At 41.2% G+C, this 24948-nt stretch overlaps 2 protein-coding genes across 4 annotated transcripts in view; both read left to right on the forward strand.

Moving 5' to 3' along the window:
- The first annotated feature begins 576 nt into the window (after positions 1 to 576).
- Positions 577 to 14735, forward strand: LOC123510769 (PX domain-containing protein kinase-like protein). 3 transcript variants are annotated; one of them, XM_045266133.1, is made up of 13 exons: positions 607 to 761; positions 1597 to 1788; positions 2265 to 2361; positions 2528 to 2754; positions 3099 to 3176; positions 3833 to 3995; positions 4621 to 4863; positions 5418 to 5509; positions 5911 to 6024; positions 6667 to 6741; positions 7432 to 7489; positions 9391 to 9418; positions 10744 to 14735. In XM_045266133.1, the coding sequence occupies exons 1-13, from the start codon at positions 660 to 662 to the stop codon at positions 10745 to 10747; spliced, it is 1473 nt and encodes a 490-aa protein (XP_045122068.1). In that variant the 5' UTR covers positions 607 to 659; the 3' UTR covers positions 10748 to 14735. The 3 variants fall into 3 exon arrangements, with proteins under 3 accessions (XP_045122065.1, XP_045122066.1, XP_045122068.1); XM_045266130.1 differs by lacking the exon at positions 9391 to 9418 and having other exon boundaries at positions 577 to 761; XM_045266131.1 differs by lacking the exon at positions 7432 to 7489 and having other exon boundaries at positions 577 to 761.
- A 183-nt stretch (positions 14736 to 14918) lies between these two features.
- Positions 14919 to 24948, forward strand: part of LOC123510768 — a 64861-nt gene continuing 54831 nt past the window's right edge. Inside the window, 1 exon segment of the mRNA XM_045266129.1 lies at positions 14919 to 15704. The gene's annotated coding sequence lies outside the window, so the exon portion shown is untranslated.

Here is a 24948-nt window from a genome sequence, read left to right on the forward strand (position 1 = left end):
GCTAAGTGAACAGGGGCTACACGTGAAAGGAGACACACCCAAATATCTCCACCCGGCCAGGGAATCGAACCCCGGTCCTCTGGCTTGTGAAGCCAGCGCTCTAACCACTGAGCTACCGGGCGTGTGTGTGTGTGTGTGTGTTTTGGTATGAGAAAATTAGATATATAATAGTTACACTTGAAATAGCAGTAAAAGAAATTGATCATTTTTAGGGCAAACTGAGTGATTTTTTAGCCGCCGCTTACGGGGCACTACAGAGCACACGGACGTCACCTTTACCGTCAAGTAGGATAAGGCAGATCTTTACTTATTTGGCTATTCATTCAATCTTATTTTCAATAGCTAAGAACTAGAATGATGAATTATGCTTTTCAACTTATTTATTTTCGTTCTAAATAGGCATAATATTTGCATTCCTGGTAATGGAAAGCGAGAAGCAACACTAGGGAAGTGATGTCACAAAGAAGAAGCTTCCATACTTTTATATGACCTGACTTGACCTGACCTAACTTGGAATACCTATGGACACCTCTTATATCAAATATTTAGAACAAGAGAGAGACAGAAAAGAAGAAGAAGAATAGTACCGTAGCAAAGGCGAGGTGTTCGATCTTCATCTCCATCATTCAGTCAGCTGATGGTCGGGATGGTTGCGTAGGATGGCTGTGTTTGAAAGGAAAAAGGAGGACAGGATAGCCACAGATGACACCAAGCCCCTCGTCGCCTTCATCACAGACACACGCAACACTGATGGACATGTGGTGAGTGTAACAAGGCGTAATAGTGAAGTGGTGGGGAGATAATGGTGAAAATGTGTGGTGTTCCGCCCCCTTTTCGTGGTGGTGATGCTGCCGTGCTCTCGAAAACCTTCCCATTTTTTAATACAGGAAATAAGACTGATGAAAGGACCCTGGTTTGCCATATACTCGTAATCTGGTCTTATTACGAGGTTGTTTTCTCTTTAAATTAATGTGTGATTACTTGTTTGGAAAGGTCATGGTGATATTCTCAAAATGCTTTCTTCCTTTTTAATTTTGAAGACGTAAGACAAGTTGATAATAGGAGACTGGTCTTTCATTCACCTATAATTCAACCATGTTAGGTTATTTCTGTATGGTGCCGCCTTTTCCCATTGCATACTAAGGAACACTGAACTCTTGCTAAGTTTTTTGATGGTGTAAAGGTGTGATATTCTACGGATTTCATGGGTTTTGGGTGAATGTATGGAGAAGGCAAAGAAAGCTTTTTTTTAACTGACTTTATTTAATTACTTTGAAAGAAATGCCATAGAAACCTTGTTCATATTTTGTATTTGTGCAAACTTTTTTCCTATTTCTTTTTACATTTTAAAAGTTATATAGATACAGAAAATTGCCACTTCTTAGCTACTGTCAGTGCCACTAGATGTCCCATGCCTGCTGAAGGGCTGGCAGCTGGGTCAGTCTAGGGGGTCAGCACAGCAGGGAGGGATGGGGAGGCCTGTCCCGGATGCAAGCAGAGACCAGAAGTAGACAGAGGAACTATTACACTGCCCTACGTCATGTCCCTTCCTCCTCTTCATTCAATATTTTTCCTGACCACTTCCTCCCTTCTTAGGAGTACATGTTGGAGGTTTGGCGAGTCCCGGACGTGGAGACGAAGTGGAATGTCAGCCACCGGTATTCAGACTTTGCCCAGCTGCACGCCACGCTCAGGGTGGGCGCGGTGGCACTGCCAGCACTCCCACCGAAGAAAGTGTTTGGGAATACCGACCGAGACTTCATCAATGAGAGGAGGGTAGCGCTGCAGGTGAGTGACAAGTGGGTGATGATATTTACCTTGCTTTAGTGAAGATTAGGTAAGATGTGACTTGGTTAGACTTAGTTAGCATAGTGTTTAGAAATGCTGACCAAGACTATTAATAAGCACTTAATGTTTACTGTATCATAGTGAAATTTAGGGTAAGTGTTTTCTTTTCCTTTCTATATAAGAGGGACACTTGGTTAAGGAAACATAAAGAGAAAAAAGCCAGCCAATGGTGCTGATACCCAAAAGGAAAGCCAAAATGATTGTTCAGAATTGAAATCATTGTGTCTTGAAATCTCCATGTGTTAGTTAAGGTTAGGTTAGGTTTAGTTAGCTTGAGTGAGAGAAGAGTAACTTTGTGGGTATTAATTTGGTGACTTACTGTAGTGTAGTGTGTGTGGTGAGAATAAAAGGTGAAGAAATTCTTGCTTTTTTTTAACACTTGTTTCATTTAATTTATTTGTTTTATTTTGTTCCAGAAATACATCGATGGCATACTGGCAAACCCTCTCCTCACCGCGTCTCTACCAGTCAGGCAGTTTCTGGATCCAAAAAATTACTCTAGAAATTTCCAAGGTAATTAATGGTTTATGTTATTATTTGTTCATTGTATTTTCTCCTTTTCAAGAAGGGACAAGAATATTCAAATTGATGAAGTATTATTTTGAGACCTCCCTTGCTTCAAACATGCATCTCATCTTGTCAAAATGTGCAGTTCAAACCACCACTCCCACCCTGACAGAGGAGGGCCGCCAAAATGTCCACATTGTACTGCGTGCTGGAGGAAGCCACGAGGTGACAGAAGCGCTTCCCAACTGTGGTACGCGAGTCACTAAGGCGTACTTCCTGGCACATCCCCTGGCTGACCCCAAGACCCAACATATCCTGTGGTGGGCGCCCTTTGGTCCAGACAAAGCCATGAACCTGCGGGACACTCATGCCACCCTCACAGCCCTCGTCCAGTGCCAGGTAAGGTAGTTGGTGGTGTTCTATGTGATTTTAATGATGATAATGATAGTATTTTGGTTTATTTGGAATGGCAGGTTACAGAGTCAGAAAAAAAATTCTACATATTATCATACTTATACTTTTTTGTCATAATTACATTCTCTTTTCCAAAGTCTTTATGCTATGGTGTCTTAGATAGCTCTCTTAAGTGTAGATAGAGAGTTTCAGATGTTTATTTTTTTATTAGAACATTAATAATTTTAGACTTTGATTTATGTGTTATTGCATGAGTGCTGAGTAATCCTTATTGCCTGCTGTAGAGTCTTCCCTAATGAATACTGGATAATCATTGTCTACCTCCTCAGCACCCCTACATTGTGCCATCAGTGAGCAGCGTGGCCACCGAGGCAGGCGTGTGTGTGGTGCGGCCATGGTTCCCCCTGGTGAGGCCCCTCAAAGCTACCAAGCAGTGTGTGTGTGTGTGTGTGATGATCTTGGTCATTAGTGTCTATGCTGAATGGTTACCTTGTATTTATTTATTAGTGTTATTAGCAGAGAGGAAGTTTTTTAATGTGTGGTAAAGCATGTTTGTTAGTGATGTTTGTCCCTGGCCATAGGTCCCTGGCCATGGGTGTGCAAGTTGAAGAGTTATTGTATTGGAAATGTGATTGATGTTGAATGTTGTATGTTGTGTTTATTTTAATTATCTTTGTGATTAGAAAAGCTTAGTTACCATAGAAGAAGTTTTAAATTATTTATCTTTTAGTCCAAGTGCAGGTTTTAACTCTTCTTACTTCAAATATGTATCTTTTTTTCTGAAGAGTTATCCCGTAAAATTATTCAAATCTGATTGTCGTCAAGGAGGTTTTAAATGATTAATCTGTTAGTCTAAGCAGAATTTTCAATGTTTTTTTTTTTTTTTTAATGTAAGAGTGTTACTGACCAAAGGCAACAAAAATATATTTAAAAAGGACTTACTAATCCTGAAAGAAAAAGGGACCAAAGTATTATCCAAAATTGATGAAGTAGTATTTTGAGACCTCCCTTGCTCTAAACATGCATTTTATCTTGTCGTTACCAAAACATAATTTCTCTGCAGGGAAGCTTGAGAGACATGATCAACCAGGCGCGGCCAAAGGGCAGTGCTCTCGTCAAGTACTCTGGGGACAAGAAGATTGCTGTGGCTGAGAAGAAGTGTGCAGTGTTTGGCAGACAGATCTTGGAGGCACTACTTTTCCTGCATGAGAAGGGCTTGGGGCATGGTGAGTGCTGGGATACTCAAACAGTGAGATGTATTTTGATATTACCTTTCTCTTTCTTTTCAGTGTCACCCAATGTTTGCTCACATTTTTCTTTAATTACCAATCATTCTAGGATCTCTTTTGTTTTTAGCCATCTACAGACATTTTACTGCCTGGATATTGCAAAATTTATTTTTATTTTACCCCTTTCTTTCTTGTTGATGCTCAAACATTCTTAAGACTACTTTTAGTGTAGTGAATTGTTGCATCTTTAGTTATGTAGAGTGTTGGAATCAGAGAGTTATTTTATGATGGCTAACTTGGTAAAACATGCATACATATACCAAGGATGTATCTGCCTAAAAATCAGGTAGCTAAATCAGGACAGTAAGAATCCTGCCACTATATATCCTGTACATTGTAATAAACGACAAGTGGTTTGGTACCTTCACCTTTCCTCTGTAATTAGTATTCAGTAAAAGGACAAAACAAGGCTAAAGTTAACTTTGTGCCTGTCTATATATTTAGATAACCTCTTCTTTTAAAAGGGTAAGGCAAGACATGTGCATGGTGAGTGGTGAGAACAAGGAGGAAAGTAGGATATCAACATGCACTCTCATCCATACCTCACCCTTCACCTCCACAGGGCATGTCCACACAGGGAACATGGTGGTGGAGAACAATGTGTGTCAACTGCTGGACTTGGAGAACCAGGTGGTGGGTATGCCAAACCAGCTGCGGGCGCGGGTGGTGCAGCACCGGCGCATCAACTCCATTGAGGCACTGGATGTGTATGGCTTTGGCCATGCCATGTATGAGATGCTCTTCCAGCGACGCCTGGAGGCAGACACCTGTGAGGACTTCCCACCTGAGTGCTCACCCATGGCTAGTGAGTAACAGAGACAGAGGATGTGGTTAGTATGAGATACTGAAAGAAATAGTCGATACTTGTGAGGGGTTTCTGCCAGAGTGCTCCTCCATGGTTAGTGGTAGCAGAGAGAGACAGAGAGAGGCCTAGTTATTGGTGAGGTGCTAAGAAATATCCTTTAACAGAGAGAAAGAGTTACGTAATTAATGTTGAGATACCGATAGATATGCCTGATACAGATATTAGCTTCTTAAAGTACATACATAGAAAAGAAGATGATAATGCTGAAGCCAAACTCCATTCCAACATGAGAGTGAGAGATAAAGAGATTCTGAGTTATAAGCAGAAATTACAAAGTCATGTCATACTGGATGACAAAAAACATCACACCTTTCCTGCCTATAAATTACTGTGCTAGAACCATTGAAATAGACAGAAATACATCACATTACAAATAGAAATGGCCAAATATCCCATTATCTCCACATTTTACAGGTTGAACATGACATTGTAAATACATGAGGCTTTGGCCCTGATTTTCTCATGAACATGAAATATCCTGATGTCCTCTTCAGGGTCTGTATTGGAGAGTATCCTGAGTGCTGAGGCATGCAAGAATGGCCTCCCCTCAGTGGCCGGGCTGCTCACTCACCCGTTCTTCAATGAGGTGAGCAGTGTGCCTTGTATTTCTTGTGTTCCTCTGAGCCAGAGTAATGTGGAGAACTTTTTGTGTCTTACCTAATCCTTGTGCTTTGTTGATGTATTGCCTTGGGTTTCTCTATTTGTTGCCAGTGGGTAAGATTAAGAACTGTTTCATGTCTTACCTAACTTTTGCTCACTGGTGTGTTGTAAGGTAGAGCATCGAGAAAGATGTTGTATGGTTTCCGTCTCTTAATTCGTGTGTTTTGTGTGCTTGTGACAGGTTAAACTATTGAAAGAGAACAATGAAATTTCTCCACCTTACCTAATCCTCATACTTATTTGGTATATCACAAGGTACAATATTGAAGAGATCACAAAACTTTGTCCTTTTTTTTCTTAAACTCTGTCTCCATTGGATTGTTGCAGGTTCCCCTACATAGCTATGAGAAGCCAACTTTGAAGCTCCCATCCTCAGTGAAGCAAGCCATAGCAGTCTCCCACCAGAGCCTTCTGACAAGGCTTGCTGCTGACCAGAAGAAGGTGACTAGGCAGTTGCTTCAAGTGTTACAGTTTGTCATGAAAGAGAAGGGATAAACAATACATTTTCTCACTTGATTGGTACTTACATACATGAACAGACATATTTCATTGTTGGTAGGAGCTTAACCCCTTTAGTACTGAGACACATTTATACCATGATGTTTGGATGTGATTAGACGACTTTATTTGCATTAGGAAGTGCCTATGGATGTCAGAAGATTAATGGCCAGAGTCTTCATTATTCTAATTACCCACATAAGTTTCTGAAGCTATACAAAATCACTAAATATTAACCAGACTGAATATGGAAACACGTCATGATACTGAAGGGGTTTATACTTGATTGGATGAGTGCCTGCAGGAAGCTTTTGGAAAATGTTATAATTTTAAGATAAAGACTGGAACTAGATTTTTCATGTTTTCATCACAAATTTTCCTTTTAACATTTGATTCTCTATATATTAGATAACTCTGGTCATACTTTTTCTTCTTAAGGCATAAAATTTTTGGGCAAAGTTTGGAAAATGTCAAACCTTTTCACCCAAACTCCAAAATTGTATCCCATTAAAGAAAAATAGCCAAAGTGTGCCTCCAGGAAGCTTTAGTGTACCTGCAGAAGTCTTAGTCATGTCTTCTTTGCAGGTTCGGCAGCAGAGGAAGATGTCCAAGGCAGAGGCGTTTGTGCAGCAGCGTTCCATCAAAGCGCGTCCCAAGAAGGTAGTGAGGCATCTGTGCTTTCCCTGTTGAAGTAGAGACTGTTATTTTTGTCGTGATTCAGTTTACATTTAGTTTACTATGTAGCACTTGATTTCCAGATAGTGAGTGCGTGCTTGGAGTCTGCATGTTGATACTCAAGTCAACATTTCTAACAGTAGCATGCTCAATGAGCTATGTTTGTTTAATATCTTGGCAGTAGAGCCTTAGGTACTGTCTGTCTACATTCCTAACACTTCTTGCATTTAGTACCCGACATATTTCCACTTGTGTCTTTCTATAGTCACGTTTCATGAATTTATCCATCACGACTTTCCCCTACAGATCCTTGTGCCTCTTTCTTTACACTTCATGAGCCTTTTTCTCTGTCTACTGCCACATTTTACCATCTGACAACACTGGCTTCATGTCTTCTAATACTGGAAATGCACAGAACCACATCCACCCAGGAATGTTCCCTTCCCTACATTCACTGATCTCAATGTACACCCATTACTTGCTGAGTCAGATGCACAGATCTTGGTTTCCTTTGGTGTTTTATTCCTCCCCTTGTGAGTGCCTAGAGTCTCATACACCACCACTACAACTGCTTCTAATACTGCTGCTACTGTTGCTAATACTAATACTTCCTCCTTCCTTTGTACTGTCCTGTGTCACCATGTGTTTAATGCTTTGCTCTGTTCTGCCTGCCAGCACTTGCACCTGGAGACAAATGGCTTGGCATCAGGGGGCGACTCCCTCACAAACTCAGGTAAGTGAAGGCTTGGTGCTCCCACTTGTCTTGTTCCCTCTTATTGCATTTGCAGAACGGGAATGCCGGTTTTTGTGTGTGACGAGGATGATCAGTGAATGCCTCTATTTGAGCACACAAGGGATGGACTCTCTCTTGCACCTCTCGTTGTTTGTAAGTAGTAAGGAAAATGTTCTAAGGAATAGGTAATAGGTTAAGTTTATTGTGTGATGACGATCAGTGAATGTGTCTAGATTTTTTAGCACACGGGGATGGATTCTTTCTCTTTTGCACCTCTCATTGTTTGTAAGTAATAAGGAAATGTTCTAAGGAATAGGCAATAGCTTAATTTTATTGTGTGATGAGGGTCAGTGAATGTGTCTGGGTATTTCAGCACAAAATGGATGCTCTCTCTCTCGCACTTTTTGTTTGTTTGTAGTAAAGAAATATCCTGCAAGGAATTGAGTATACACTCCACCCTCGAAACAACGGACAAATGCGTGCACGACCCTATCTGTAGATTGCAAAAGTCCGTTCTTTGCAAAAGTACGTAAAAAACTATAAAATGTACGTAAAATACGTAAAATTTTCAAATTTTCGTATTAGTTCAAGCTTACTGGAAGAGCCTTTCGATTATGCTTCACTTGTTTACTAGGTTTAGGAGGCATTTTGGATAGGTTAAGCACTTGTGGGAAGGGTACAAATGCATAAAAAAGCCGTGGTAAGCACTGGACAATGTTTGCTGTTGGTTGAAAACGCACGGACTGAAGATTAAACATGGCGGCCAACAGCTGATGACGCGACTGACCCGCCACCTACCGGACAATAATTTGCTGGGAACGGGCAATTGCGTGCATTTTAATATTCGTCTGTAGATTAAACCGGACTCCAGAATTTGTCCGTAGTTTCCGAAATCCATTGATGGGAGATCCGTTGTTTCGAGGGTCGAGTGTAGTTTCTTGTGTCTTTTTTAATAATTTACTTGGTTTATTTTTTTCTTTCTTTCCTGATACCTCACACTCCTTATTTTGTTGTTCTTGTTAAGGAATGAATTATTGTAAGAGGTCTTGTTTCTCTCTTGCCTTATCAACTTTTTCATTTAGTTTGAGTTCTTTTAATTTGTCTTAATATTCTTTTTTTTTTTTATTATTTCTGATTCCTCAATTTCTCTCTCTATCATTCAAGAATTCATTACTTTATCTCCAGCCATTTTTCTTACCTAATGAAAGGTTATTGTTTATCTTCTTCATTTAATTTCCTGCCTCGTTAACTTAAGTTTCTTAATGTTATAGGAGTGCTTTTATTTATGTCTATGAATCCTCCTCTTTTTTCCAATCACTTAACTTTTACTGGCATTTTCTGTTTTCTAAGTGTGAATTTGGGTATTTTTTAAATTTATTTATTGGAAACTGATTGACTGTATGCTTGTTGTTCTTCTCTTAAGTAATATTTTAGTGATGTCTTTAGTAAAACCAGGCTCTTTGTCCTTTGATTTCTCTACTGAATGTGTAATGTTTAAGGAGTGTGTTGAAGAGGTGGATTTGAATTGTTGTTATTGGATGCATATTTGGTTATGATTTATTTATTTCAGGTCAGAAGAAGTGAAAAGTAAAATCATAAAGAAAAATTTTATATTATTACAGTTCACTTAACTATCTTTCTATTTTTTTTTATCTCTCAAGGTGTTTACATAGAGCTTAAAGTTGCATGACTATCATTAATAAGTTTTGCATTTGATATTGTGCCAGTTCAGATTTATCATTGCTTTTCATTTCTCACAGGTGATAATCAGCATTAACACAAAATAAATTCCTTATTATCTTTAAGTTATTATCAAAAAACAAGAGTTGAGAGTAATGACTGCCACCACAAACTAAGATGTTTGGCTCTTGAATTAATATCTGGTTTTGTCTCCCTCTCAGCCGACCAGCAGGAGGCGAGGTGTAAACGGTCAGTAACAGAGTATTAGTGCATGACTTCAATACTAACCAAGCTTGCCACTAACCTCTGCTGTGTACTGTACTGTGTTTATTGCGCTTATTATGCTTGCTGGTGTTGTTAAGTTGATGCGTGACTAGAGATGTAATTTAGTCATCTACTCCTGTTTATATGAGACTTGACAAATGCACTACAATCATCACATCTGAATAATAATGTACAAAAGAAAACAGTGGGATGAAGGGATGAAATGGTGATGGAACTGCTAAGATGGAACTCACACAGGAAAACACTTGTCCTTTAAATTTTGAACTACTAAGGATGAGAGGCAGAGGAAGACAGTCCTTTGAATTTTGATGACTGCTTTTTTACTCCCTTTGAGAACTGGCAACCTTTTTTTTTTTATATCTTAGTTTTGTTGCTCTTTTACATTGAAAAAAACATATACAAAGGACAGGAATGTTTAGGAGAAATTCATACAAACCATCAATTTTGCACTGAAGGGAAAAGAGAACAATAACATGTGTCATACAAGGGCAACAGAAGGCCAACTGAAATTCATTTCAGTCAAGGTTCTCATCTTTGTGTGATCAGTAAAGGTGTTGGACTCGCATATCCAGGAAAACATAATTTAAAGTTCAATTTCCAGAGTAGGGTTTGAAGGAAGGAAGATTGTCCAGTTTTATTGAGTCATGGGGTGTAGTATGGTTGGCCACAAGACTGTTCCTTTACACTGAAGGCATGATAAGATTAAGAGTGTGAATTTTGTGTTTATGAGTGTGTGGTGCTTTTTTTCAGCAACATTGTTTGGAGATAGTAGTGTAGTGTATGCATAAAGTCCCTTAAAATTGTTTATATTGCTTCACTTCCAGCATAGGAATGACTGACTGTTCTATAAATTAATTTGAAGTATTCCAAGCATGAGTTGGCATTGAAATGTGGCCCTATCTGAAAAAATTCCATATTACATAGACAACTTTTATATAATGTAGCTATCAAAAGCTTCTGGGATTGGCTGGCTGCTGTTGCTGACTGACTGTAGAGTATAAGGTGACAGCTGGCTCGTGCTTGCTTTCTGTACAAATTGCTTTCATATACAGGAAGGCTTCAGCTGTTTGGCTTTTTATCCATTCTTGTCTTTATTTTGGTTTCAGGTTTTGCTTGATGGTTTTATTAAGCTTATTGGGAGGTGTGTGAATAATGGTTTGTGTTGGTTTCTATATGTAGTGTCAGAGAAAGAGTAAAATAATATAAGATACCTAAAGCTTTGATGCTCAGCTAAAGAGTGACAGAGAACGTGTATGAATATTACACAGAATCTCTTTCCTCTCTTGCAGGTAATGCAGAAAACTCTAATAATAAAACTGCCACTACTGCAACTCCAAACTCCCCACTCCCTCCTCCACCACCTCCACCTACCACACCCCTCACTCCTGTCCCACCTCCACCTCCTCCTCCTCCTCCTCCTCCTCCTCTTCCCTCATCCACTGGTCCTGCATCATCCACTGAGGCTCCTGCTGTGGATGAGAAGGAGAGAGCAGCACTATTGAATGCCATCACAGGATTCAAGAAAGGTCTGCTCAAGAATGTGGAGACTAATGACCGAAGCAAACCAGCCATGTGAGGTGTGTGTGTTTGTATGTGTGTGTGTGAGAGGCAAGTGTGTAATGTGTGAAGCTTCTGATTTGTAAACTTGTGGAATGTGTGTGTGTGTGTGTGTGTGTGTGTGTGTGTGTGTGTGTGTGTGTGCGTGTGTGTGTGTGTGTGTGTGTGTGTGCGTGCGTGTGCGTGCGTGCGTGCGTGTGCATGCTATTGTTAATATCTGGTAGTTAAAATTGACATGATTGTAATGCATATGTCATATACATAAGCATAATTTTCATCCTAGTAAATTACAGGGCGTTTTTTACACTTTTTTCATGGTTTCATTAGATTTTGCTATGAAATCTAGTAATGATAATCTAGATAATGATATATTTTAGCTTTCTCTATAATAGCCTGTCAATGTGAAATTTCCCTAAATAGATATGGTTTTTATTAGATTTTGCTGCATGAATCTAATGGAAATATTAATGCATCACTATCTCTTGAAATTACTTTCATTTGGCAGCCATACATATTGAGAAACTTGCCTTTGCAACTTAGACATCTATACATGTAACCAGCCTTAGATATCCTACATCAGGGCTTGTAGAAATATATCCTAACTCACTACAACCAGTCATGTGAATGGTATGGAATGAAGATGAGCACGTTATGACAATGAAAACCACTGGGAATCTGTTGTGCAGGGAAGATAGATATGCAGAAGAAAAACATGCATTGCAATCCAATAGTTTTTTTTACTCAGGAAGTTGTTCTTGAGATTTATTATTATATTTGAAGTGTAAAGTAACAGCTCTTCATGTAGACAAGTTCAGTTAGCTTCATATGGTTGTGTCAAGAGCTGTGATAAGGAACATAAATCTTTTAGGGAAAGAAAGGATTGGAACAAGCACTTGTGTTTACAAATTTATATCAATTCAGCTTCCAAGGTAACCTTGAATTTGGGTAAAGAATCTGTCTGTTTGCTTCACACTCCACCCAGCCTCTGCAGAGACACTAGGTGTGTGTATAACATTCCTCTGAAGAAGTAACAATAGTCTAAAAAATTCTTGTATATATTCTTTGATACTCCTTCTCTAGTGTGGATGCAGGAAGGTCTGGCGTCTTGCTCTGTGCCATACCAGCGTCTTGGTCTGCTTCTGAATAAGGTAGTGAAGACGCTGTGGGTTGTTCTTTCTATTAAGCTACTGATCCACAGTGCATACAACTGTGTGTGGCTTGATTTGGCTTCAAGATAGTTATTTTTCTATGGTCACATTATTATGCATTGTATTCCATGCAAATGCAGTGCAATAAGTGTTATGTGTTAGATGGTAAATTAATACAAAGTTTGACAGTTGATGAGTCACCAGATTTCATTTGTATATTAATCCTGTTGTGTTATGGTGTCTCGCTGCTTTGTCTTCCGAGAAACAAGCATTTTTTCATCAGTCAAGCCACTGATTTGTCACTGGCCAACTGGTTATTACTTGTTTATTGTTGATTTTCAGATTTTATTCTATGATAATTTAGCTTGTCTTGTGATAGTTGTTTTTAGTATTTACCAAGCAGTGCTTGTTACTCAGTTACTATATGTGCAGATGCTATTCGGCATTGTTTATTTAGCAGGAATGAGGTACTGCTGTGCATTTTTCATTGTGTACATAATCAGACAACAGTGCATTATTGTATGTAGTTTATAATATATATATATATATATATATATATATATATATATATATATATATATATATATATATATATATATATATATATATATATATATATATATATATATATATATATATATAGCCTATTTTTTTTACATCTGAGTTTGTTACACCGTGCAGGCAGCAGTGACTGTGTTTGCATTTGACCATCTTGCATATTTGTGAATGTTTCTCTGCCGTGATACCAAAGCCAGACCTTCTCAGCAAGTTATGGAGACAGGTGAGGTATGGCAGATTTGGGTGTGATATGGGCATGAGCTGCCATCCCACAAGACCAATGCCAAAGAAACAGGATCCTGAAGAAATTATTCATATCTTAGTTTAAGCATACATTAGCCTGTTATGAGACTGCATTCGTCCAGGGGTATCAGGATTGATTTCAGTTGCTGCTAAAAACCGTCCCTTTCTCAGCACCTTCCATGAATCGCGTTCCGTAATTGATTTCTTTCTATCCTTCTATATGTGTCATGAATCATAGGTTCATGTTCTCAAACACTTCGCTCTCTCACCCCAACTATTCCCAAAAACCACAGAGATGATGTGCTGGGTTCTCAAAAGTGTTTCTCTTGTGACTAATGAAAAAATGTTGTTAATCTATCATTTTAAGTGCAAAATACCTGTAATAATCTGTGTAGTTTTAACTAAAGTCTTTTGAATTTATTGGGGGATGCAGCACTGGAAGTGTTTCAGAATAAGGACGATAGTATTATATGATTGTATGTATAGGTGGGCATTGTTGCAATAAATTATTGCAATAATTTATTGGGATAATGATATCAGATTATCAGTTATCCGACAATTACTTGTCCTTTGTTATGGATTTGTTCATATTGCTGATACTTTTGGTTCCAAACTATAAATTATCAATTACTTTTTAAGGGAAACATGAACATGTTGAAGTTTAAAACTCAAAATCAATTACAGTTCTTGTACTCAAAATAGTAGTTTTCATCACTGAAGTGAATTGATAAGCATTGATTTTTTTAGTTTTCTAAAAAATGTTCTAAGTTTTCAAAGATGATATTAGTAAATGATTTGATTTAGCAAAAAGTTTTGTTTAAAATATCAATATCATTATTGATACTGTTGAAGTTTTGGATTTGTCAATCTTTTATCAGCCATCGGGCAGTAGATTTATTGACAGTAATTAATTATTGATTATTACCGGTAAGGTTTTTGTCATCAACTTATAGGTTATCACGATTTTTTTTTTTTTTTTTTTTTTTTTCGTTATCATGATCGTATGCGACTTTTTCTCCTCATACTTGTTCAGCTGTAAAGGACTTGAGATAAAATGGTATAAATACATTGTTTTATTGTAAGAAACTACTTTGTTCGTCTTTGCATGAAGCGACAATATTGCATCTTACATTTTTCTCTCCTTTGAATGGGTTTACGGTAGATTGGTGTTCCAAATTGCAAGAATCTCTCTCTCTCTCTCTCTCTCTCTCTCTCTCTCTCTCTCTCTCTCTCTCTCTCTCTCTCTCTCTCTCAGCACAGAAAACCAATCAATCAAGTCTTCGTCTCTTTCCTCTCCTCTCTTTCTAATCTCGTCTCTAATCTCTCTTCTTCTCTTCTCTTCTCTTCTCTTCTCTCCTCTTCCCGGGACCAACGAAGAGCTGCTTGCCAGGTGGTCTAACGTGGGCTGGGAAGCAGGTGATGCAAAACCGGCGTCGCGAGTCTGAAAATGTAGACGTAATATTGACCAGCGCACGGGGTTTGAAGTCCGCCGATTCAAGGACGTCACGATGATCGCCGATAGATTATGTGGCTGATAAGGTGATGCGATGCGTAGTTATGTATCTTGTCAAAGTGTTGTTGATCTGAGAGTATAAATGACAGCTTCATGCACTTTGCTTTTTGTATTACATGTACTGTATCGTGAAGAAGACTAGTCAAACAGGGAACACGTCTTGTCCGAGATGAGTCATTAAAATATTGCCCAGTGTATAAGGAAACCTAGATTTTTATATGCAATTATTACAGAATGGGTACTGAATAAAGTTGATTTTAAAGTAGGGCTTTCTTTTCAACCTCCAGGTATGAATGTTTTTGTCCAACTCTGTTATTAGTTTCCTACCACCTCCTACCAAGCTTGATTTTAGTGTTGTGTGCCACTTGACACTGTGCTAAATATACACGGCGTGGCCCCAGCTGAGCGCAGCGGCGGCACGCGGCAGGCACCACCAGTAGCTCATCGCTCGCCAGGAGGGGACATATAGCAGGGTACGCCGCCACTCATCAATACCACACTTCACGGAAGCCTGCGTGCCTCCTGCGTAACCATTGATGGCGAAGAGTCATACAGCTATCTTATTTAGTGGCTCAAGTGGCGTGTAGCCTTGATGGGTGTGCGTGAGGCGTGTGGTGGCAAGGGTGCGACGCGCTGCTGTGCGAGGGTTGGCGGCTGGATGTGGTAACAGTGACTGGGGAGCTTGGGAGAGGAGGGCGGGGAGGTTCTCTGGAGGAGGGAAGGAGGGGCAGAGACAGCCACTAGCCAGCCACCACACAGGCTCAGCCAGTGTTGGTCGAGGCGTGCCTTGGGGAGGGCTGCGCTGCACCCGCTCTCCTCTCAAGTTAATGTGAATAGATATTCCGTTATTTCAGCCTCAGAAAAGGAAGTAACCATCCTGTCGCACGTAAAATCCTTCGTGGTAGTCGTCATTATTTATACGGAGGGTCGCCTGTGACGCTCAGGGAGCAACCACGGCGAGGCCCTTTGTTGCTCTTCGCGTTACTGTGGGCAATGCTACCTCTGTACTCGTAGCTCCTTGCCCTACAGCACCCCGCCGCGGGGGTAATAAGCCGCCTTCTGGTGTGATCCAAGTGTGGGTGAAGTGTTGGCGTGGGTGACTAGCAAGGGAGTGAAGTGAGACCCGCCCAGAGGAGGCAACTCGGGGTGAACTCAACACTGAACACCGTTGCGTGGAGCCCAGGCTGCTGCCACCGCCACCACCACCATCTCCACCGGGTATTATGAAGAGGTAAGCCACGCGTGCTGTTCTCACCCCAGGACCAAGTTTGAAGCTTGGCTGGGGGTGGGGCGGGGCGGGGCGGGGCGAGGGCGATGGGGGAAGGGCGCGGGTAGCTGCCCTGCCAGATGGTCTCTTGGCGGGCGCCACCAACTTAGGGCCTCGGGGGTTGTTACCATGGCAACACACGAGATTTGGTCAGGAATGCGAGGCGAAGCAAGGCAGGCATGGGTATGGGTGTCGTGGGCCAGGGTGGAGGCGCTCCTCACACACCCTGTATTGATTCCGCATACCTCATAATGGTTGTACCCTCCGATACTTCTTAGCGAGGCAGCAGCAGGTGGACTTGACAGTCTGCCTGCCTGCTCACTTTTGCATGAGCTGGGACTGCCCTTCCCCTGCTCTGTTTTTGCGGGATTGAGTGAGGATTGTGGCTTGTCTTTTCACTCTGTTCACGTTATCATTTCATTTGGTCCATGCGTTACTTTAGCAAGCGCTGCTTTGTGTTATTTCCCTTGTTCCGTTTTTGCGGAATTGAGTGATGATTATGGTTTGTCTTTTCACATTGTTTTTTGTCGTGCCCTTATTTCATTTGTCCCATACTTAATTGTAATCGGCGTTGTTTTGTCGTTTTTTTTTATTTCAATCTAATTGTGTTTGTACTGTCATCATATCATATGCACTTACGTATCACAGCATTCAGGTAGCGTGAGTTATGTTCGTACTCCTAACACGGATGAAATTTATGCGCGTGAAATGCGTGAAATTTGACTTCCTTTCCCGTTCCTCAGTCTTTTTTGTAGTAAGCCTCAACCCTTCCCGTTATAACAACAACAACCGGTGCTTTTGTCTGGCAAGGATTTTTTTTCTCTATCTCCCAGATGTATCGCTGCTATGGAGCAATTCTCATTATTTTCCCGGGGCGTCGCTGCCTGCATGGCAATAGTGCGATGGTGGGAGAGAGAACACGTTAGCTAATTCCTGTATGGAGAGATTAAATTGAAACTGTTATACGGAATGGTCTCTGTTGTTCTATGTACGCATATTTCAACTCTAAACCCTGAATTTTCTGTGTTTTAGTATTTTCCCCTTCCAGTGACCTGAATTCTTTCTGACACATATCCTCCAATTATAGATGATCCTTTTTTTTTTTTTTTTTTTTCTTTAGGGACTGGCATCTCATTGGACCTTTTTTCCCTTTTGTGTTGTCCTAAGTCAGTGCCCTTCGCACATACAAAAAAAAAAAAAATGTGTGCAAAATAAGAATTCTTCAGCTACCCAAACAAATGGGTGATATATATATATATATATATATATATATATATATATATATATATATATATATATATATATATATATATATTTTTTACCCTCTGGTATATTACGACATTAATATTCTTGATGTATTAGTATTCAGTGCCTGGGTCTTTCATTCATATGCTGCAGCTGCTGTACTGACAAAGCACCTCCGTTATGTAAAGAAGGGAGCGGAGATAACTTTTTCCGGGGCTGTGTTTTGTGGCGCTGGCTGACTGGGTGCCTGGCGCACTCGTATTAATATCGGAAGAAGTCAGACGGGAGTGTTGAATGAAAGCAGTCATTTAGCGAGAGAGAAGCTCAGGGACGCGTACGAGATTACTGGAATTCTTGCTTTATGTGCGGGTATAAATCCTCCCAGAATGTTGATAGACTGCAGTGGGATACGAAGTGAGGGTAGCGTGAAGTGGATGAGAGCCAAGGAGCGCGTGAGGGTTTTGGGTTGGAAAGGGTGATGGTCTGGAAAATTGAAAGTTTGCGTGTAAGAAACATCCATTTAACTTAGTCGTGTGCAAATGGTTATAGTGGAGAAAGTAATGCTAGTACGTCAAGAACATGCAATATTATTCTTCGTCTTTCTTTTACCGTCAGAGTACCAAAAGTAGGGTAGGAGCGCTGGCAGGAAACGTAGTAAGGGAAGGAGGAATATTATAGCTCATAACTTCTCTCGCTATCTTCTTCTTTCTCCCTCTCTTCTCTCCTTCTCTTTCCTTCCTTTTCCAGCAGACAACACAAAGCCCCCGTCCCCTGATTCTCCGCTTCATAATCCCTTATCCCTTCCCCTCTTAGACCTTTGAAAATCTCGGCTCCCTCCTCCCTCCCGCCTCTCCGTCACCCCTCGCCTCCCTCACTTAATCCCCCTCCAATCCTGCTCATATAACCCTTTCAAAGTCCACTCGTAAATCCCTCTCCACCCTCTCATGTCTATCCTTCACCTCTTCTGACTTGGAAATCCATCTTCAACCCCTGTTCCTCTTTTCCTTTCCCAAGCCTCCCGACTTCTTGCCTCATCTCCTTCCCTCACCTCCTTTCCTTTCATCGCCTTTCCCAGCTTCCCTCTCATTACTTCACCTCCTCCTTTTACACCATCTCATCTTCCTTCACTTCTTCATGTTTCTCGGCTCCTTTCTCCTTTTACTGATCATTCCTCTTTCTCTTTCCTTGCTATTCCTTCCTCGTTTCCCTCTGCATCTCTCCTTCATTTTCCCAGAGCCTATCCCCCTTTCTTTACCTCCCTACCCTCCTTTTCTGTGTTCGTCTCATCCCTCCTTCAGCTGGCGTCTCCACAACCCGTACAAGTGATAACTACTGGGGCTTTCCTTCGTCAGCCAAGCGAGTATGTTATCTAAGACTGTCAGGATAAAAGTCCTCAGCGCTCGCCTTGCATGTTATCAGATACCGAGAGATGAAAGGATGAGGTTGAATTGTAGCCTCGCTTTCTAGTGTATTAGGAAATGGGTTACGAGGTTGAAGTCTGAGTATTGATAACTGGATTAGTACAGCGGGAATTAGTTTATTGTTTCTATCATCTTCACAGGGATTTGGTTCGTATTTAAAGTTTAAACTGAGCTGGTTGTTTTAGGAAGTTCTTATCTAGCAAACGTATTCAGGAATACTTTGCCGCCCTACCACGGTCATAGAGATGATTAGCCAAGCTCTTAGTAGTGTTTCCCTAGCTAATATAGAATTCTTAATGTCTCAAGAACCATTAAAACACCCCGTATAAATTCAATTAGATCCTTTTGAACGTAGTAAAGGTGCGACGCAGACATGTATCAGAATATAGTCCTAAGTCTTCACGTAACAGAAAGCAAGTAGCCTACTGTTTGCTGGGCGGGGGTTTCCTTCTCCCCCACCCCGTATTGGCTACAGTGTCTGCCTGAGGGAGTCGCCACTTGATGTAATCTTAGAACGCTTGGTAACTTACAGGGCTTCATTTTTTCTTCGTGGATGTGTGTATATATGTATGTATGTTGATCCTTTCGCCTTCTTGCCTCCTTCATCACCTCATCTCTTGTCTCCCTCCTCCTCCCAATCCTCCTCCTCTTCATCCTTCTCCTCCTCCACAAATTCTTTAAACTACTTCTGCTTGCGTTTGTTTATTCCTCTTACGAAATCTTTCTTGCAGTTAAATTTCTTGCTTAGTCATATTACTTAGTTTTTATCACTGCTGTCATCGCACTCTCTCTTTCTCTCTCCCTTCACATTTACTTCTTTTCCTCCCTTTTCTTACAATGATGGATTACGTGCACGTCCAAAACACTTTCTCTTTCCTTCTTTTTCCCTCCTTTCTCCTTTCATCCTCAATATGCGCATTCCTTATTCTCCTCCAAAGATAACCTTCCTACTACTCTACACAAATCAACTCGTGACCTCAGCAAGAGTGGACGATACGCTTCATTGCCAGATAGAATAAGCGATCAAGGCCTGACTTTCTTTCCTACCCGCCGAGGTGCACTCACTCCTGATAATGAGACCACTAGTGACCTTTGTAATTACCAGTGGCCAGTTCCATGCCGCTACATATGAAATCTCTGACGGCGTGATGTCAGATATGTGCAAATAGATGGAGGTGGAGAGGACTGAGGAAATTATGAATAAGAAAACTTCTCGGTGGCATGACACAGTGCAACAAATGAGGTTACTTGGAGAACTCATATCAGTACCTCCCAGAACTGCGTGATCTTGGCAGTGGTAGCGTCATTTATGCACAAGCCAATAAGAGAAATAAGTGCATTGGAAGAAGTAACATCAGTAACATTCAGAAATGCATAATGTTAACACTGGTGGCTTAATGCATATACAAAACTGAAAGACAAGGAAGCACAGGGTAGTAGAATATTTGATATCAGTGTTGCCATCAAGAACAAGGAAAGAAAGCCTTGTGGAAGAGCAAATATGGTACCCAGAACTGTATGGAGATGAACTTTGGCTGCGTTACCTTCAACATACAAAACTGTAAGAGAAGGAAGGACAAGCTAGAGGAAGGAGCAAATACCAATGTTCCCATCAAGAAGTAGAGAAAGCCTTGTGGAGAGCTAACATGCTACCAAGATCTGTATGGAGATGAGCATTTGCCGTCTCGTCTTCCCCAGGGACGTGTTGATGTGCTCTGGGTGATGGACGAGGCAAACAAGTAATAGGGGCCTGTCGGTGCGGCGCAGTGACCAAGGCAGTCATCTCGGTCACGCTGGGCAAGGCCGCGCTCACATTCTTGACGGAAGTAAGTCGGATGAATTAAAGCAGCGCCGTGAGGCTTATCGATATCACGGAGTAATGTAAACAAAATCAAGGCAGTCATGAACGCTCTCTCGCCTTCCTGCTGCCACCAAGATTTTTCAGCTGTGGCTACTGTCCGCGGATCAGAGACTTCTCCCTCGCCACACTTGAAGGAACCAGGCCATCATTGTGTGGAGGAAGAAACTTATTGCAGTGACCTGGTTCGTAGTTCTTGCTCATCATTACTGTGTCACCTTGACGGACCAGCTGCGAGGGAGGGAGGAAGGTTGAGTGACTGCGCGCGGCTGGTTGAGTGGCCACCGTCTCCGCGGCCACACTGCACCCAAATGACACCGATAGCCTGTGACGAGGAAACGCTACTCAGAGGACGCGAGCTTACTTCTTCCTCTCTCCGGCAGACGAGGAAGCGTTACTGAGCACGAAGGACGGCTCAGCACGCCCCATACTTCCTTTGCCTTAAAATAGGAAGCGTTGCAGTACAGTGTATCTCTGTTCTGGCTTACAAGGAAGTGGTATTCCCAACACGGATGACGGCGCATCTCACAACACCCGTTCCTTATAAAGTACAGCGGCCTTCTTCAACATCACTTTAAAATGTAGTTCGCATACGTGTTGCTCCGTGAGGCGTGGACCAACCACTACCGTACGAAGACAAACAAGGACACCAAATTCCAGCCAATCAGCTTAACTCGAGCAGTCTGCAAAACGCTCGAGTGAGTCTCTCCCTTTTACCAGACTCCGCGAGACTGCGGTAAACAAAATGCGAACTGCTGGGAGACAAAAACACCATATCACTACTTTTTTCATGAAGTTTATTGTGTTTTTTTGCAGTTGCACTTTATTTTGCGTGTTTGGTGGTGATAGCAAGGTCGTGATGTCAGTTTTTTTTTTTTTTTTTATCAAGGAATAGAGTTGAATAACAAAAGGATGTAGTGCTAGTTGAGTTAGCATTCTCTCTCTCTCTCTCTCTCTCTCTCTCTCTCTCTCTCTCTCTCTCTCTCTCTCTCTCTCTCTCTCTCTCAGCCATTAAGTGTTCCCAACCTAAATTTTGTAACGGGATCATATCAACACCCAAACAAAGACGAAACTCCTTGTGAAGTGTAAACCTTTGCTCTCTTTATTGTACGCTCTTGTAAATATGCACAGCGTGAGTGTTATTACGTGACTACTTAGCACACATGGCAGCCTTGCCTGAAATATAGTGAAAAAAAAAAAACTTATATCGACTTTGAGAATATAATACTTATCCTGAATCATTCTTTATTTTTTATCTTGAAAATCATCTTTCACTGTCTTCTTCTACGTAACATCAACCATCGTGTTTTGATCTTTTCCTAGCCATTAAGTTTCCCATTTCCCAACCACATATATCTTCTCCGTGGCCCAGAAACCAAATAGGAAGCTCGAGAAAGGCTTAAACTACAACTCCCAGGCTATAATGACACAAAACCACTAGGCTAACACGCGTCACCTCCTTGAGTTGGTAACTGTGACTCACTGGCTAGGCTACATCGGCTCCGCGTCTTGCCGCACTGAAACCAGGGAGTTGTGAGCTCGATTCCTCTTCTTTTATATCCTTTTATACAACCGAGACTGGCTATATATTGAGGTGGGCAGTCATTCTGGAAGGAAGAGAAGATGAATGACCAAACAAGAACGATTCCTTCCTCCCTCCTTCCTTCTTTCCTCCTCTTTCTTCCTTCTCTCTCACGACTTGCTCCTCCGCCCAGCTGCCTGTCGCTTCCCTGATCCCCAAGTCTGAGTCTCGCCCACGCACTCACTTGCTGGTTGAGTAACATCGTGGGTCAAGCTTCCTTCTTTTGCAGCTTTAATGGGAGAGTTTAGGGATGGCATTCGCGGTAAGCTTATTCATTTATTTCTTTCTTTTTTATTTTCTTTTTGCTATTTTTTTTATGTTTTGGTTTGAATTAGCTATCTGCGGGTTTGTTATTGTTGTTGTTGTTGTGTTGGGAAAAAAATATTTGTGGTTTTGTGTTTATTCTTCACACACACACACACACACACACACACACACACACACACACACACACACACACACACAATGGCTGCCTTTCAATTCTCGTAAAGTATAATTTTCAAAGATTCAAATTGCCAGCTTAGCTCTCACTCCCTCACACACACACACACACACACACACACACACACACACACACACACACACACACACGCTGGGCCTTTTGAAAACAGACTTAAGTGTCGACATTAATGGAGAGAGAGAGAGAGAGAGAGAGAGAGAGAGAGAGAGAGCTGCAGAGTTCAGGGTAAGACTCACGGCCTCACACAAATGTCAGACGACCTAAAAAGCTTCAAAATTTCAGTCTCCAGTTAAGTTGAGTTTGAATTTAATATTAGCGATTCGTGGAAACTATTACATGACGTTTGTTCTCCTCCTCCTCCTCATCCCCCTCCTCCTCCTCTTCCTCCTCCTCTTCGTCTATGTTAACAACTTCTAAAGGAATATTAAATCAGGTTTGGTTGGCGTTTTCCTTTGAATTCCTTTGTTTTTCTTCGTGTTCCTTTGTCCTCCTCCTCCTCCTCCTCATTCTCTTCTTCTTCCTCCTCCTCCTCCTCCTCCTCCTCCTCCTCCTCCTCCTCCTCCTCCTCCTCCTCCTCTTCCTGTGCCTTTGTTTATCTGTTTTGTGTTTATATATTCATCACTTCTGTTTCCTAATTTTTTCTTTTTTTTCTTTTTTTCTTTTAGAAAGCTGTATTTCCTGTCATTCTTCCGGGTTATATTTTATTTTGTTTCTTTCCTCTCCCTATATTTTATTTTGTTTATTTCTCTCTCTCTCTCTCTCTCTCTCTCTCTCTCTCTCTCTCTCTCTCTCTCTCTCTCTCTCTCTCTCTCTCTCTCTTTCTATCCTGGGAGTGCACTTCTGTGGCTTTCTCTCTCTCTCTCTCTCTCTCTCTCTCTCTCTCTCTCTCTCTCTCTCTCTCTCTCTCTCTCTCTCTCTCTCTCTCTCTCTCTCATCCAACTCTAAATTTCCATGTACGTATCACAAACCTCCTCCTCCTCCTCCTCCTCCTCCTCCTCCTCCTCCTCTTCGTGTTTAGTGGTGATGTCATTTTTCCTCATCTTCCTCTCATCTCGATTCACCTGAGAGAGAGAGAGAGAGAGAGAGAGAGAGAGAGAGAGAGAGAGAGAGAGTTTTCTTTGTCCTCCATGTGGCTTATTTTTAATCAATGCTTCGTCACGTTCGTTTGTTTGTTTGTCTGTTTGTTTCTGAGTTTGTTGTTGTGCGATTAGTTACCATATAGTTATTTTGTGGCTTGTTTCTGTATATTACTAGTGTGTGTGTGTGTGTGTGTGTGTGTGTGTGTGTGTGTGTGTGTGTGTGTATGAAGAGAACCAGCGTGAAAATGTCTCAAGATAATATACGTGTGCATTGTGTGTGTGTGTGTGTGTGTGTGTGTGTGTGTGTGTGTGTGTGTGTGTGCATACAAGCGTGGATACACCTGTCAATATTCAAGTAAATATGTAAAGAGCACAGGGTACCGTGGCCTTGAAGTGTGTGTGTGTGTGTGTGTGTGTGTGTGTGTGTGTGTGTGTGGCAAGCAGGTAAGCAAGCAAGTAAGAAAAAGTAAAGCCAGGTAGAGGAACCAGAACCAGAGAGGAAATCAAACACTGTCCTCCTCCTCCTCCTCCTCCTCCTCCTCCTCCTCCTCCTCCTCCGTGATCCTTAAGTATAGATTACCTTCCTTCAGGCAAATCTAGTCCAGAACTTCCTCTCTCTCTCTCTCTCTCTCTCTCTCTCTCTCTCTCTCTCTCTCTCTCTCTCTCTCTCTCTCTCTCTCTCTCCAGTACAACTATAAGACTTTTTTTGCATTTTTTTCTTTTCCGTAATGTTTTTTTTTTTTTTTTTTTTTTTTTTTTTTTTTTTTTTTCTTAACGTGCGATGGTTTTGATCGGTGTCTCGTGTTACGGTTACCCAATAGGTCAAACGTGAGGGTGAAGAGGCTAAATATTGTTTTTTTTATGGCTTAATGTCTAATATTTCACAAGTTTATTTTCTTTGTCCAGTCTTCAAGTGTAACAAAAAAGAGATATTTAGGCATAATTTCTCGTCATTTGATAGTTTTTTTTTTTTTTTTTTAATCCAATACTCATGGTTTTTTTTTCTATTTCTAGGTGCTAATAATTATTTAAAAAGGTGTTGCATTGTTTTACCTCCACGTACGGTAGTTTTTCACTGAGGTACGATAATTTACCTTCTTAAACAATACTCTAATTTATCAGATACGTTATATTCCTCAAAAAAATATTAAAAGAAAACATTATTCACGTTATATTCTTCAAAAAAAATGTTAAAGAAAACATTATTCTATCTCTCCGTACGACAACTTATCCCTCGCGTACAAAAGTTCTCATCATGCGATACTCTCGCTCTGTGATTCCCCGCGTGTTTTAAATCCCCGGTTGTGTTATGCAGTGAAGCGTTTGTTTTTTTCCCCGTCCCTATATGGAGGTGGGACTTGCCGTGTTCCGCGGGTATTGTGGTCGAGATGGCACATTACACACCCACACTGACGGAGAGAGAGAGAGAGAGAGACATTCCCGTGAAATATGATGAGAATAAGGCCTCGAGTCAGAAGTTTAGCGTTTTATAGAGCCAGCCTGGTCACCTGTTTCTCTCTCTCTCTCTCTCTCTCTCTCTCTCTCTCTCTCTCTCTCTCTCTC

Source organism: Portunus trituberculatus, chromosome 30 (genome assembly GCF_017591435.1).
Source record: "Portunus trituberculatus isolate SZX2019 chromosome 30, ASM1759143v1, whole genome shotgun sequence".
NCBI lineage: Eukaryota > Metazoa > Arthropoda > Malacostraca > Decapoda > Portunidae > Portunus > Portunus trituberculatus.

Excerpts from the sequence above, each read along its gene's own strand:
- LOC123510769 (XM_045266130.1), top strand. The coding sequence starts at position 660 with ATGGCTGTGTTTGAAAGGAAAAAGGAGGACAGGATAGCCACAGATGAC. Across the intron at positions 5,510-5,910 it reads CTCACCCGTTCTTCAATGAG|GTTCCCCTACATAGCTATGA; the intron begins GTGAGCAGTGTG and ends GGATTGTTGCAG. Across the intron at positions 7,490-10,743 it reads CGACTCCCTCACAAACTCAG|GTAATGCAGAAAACTCTAAT; the intron begins GTAAGTGAAGGC and ends CCTCTCTTGCAG.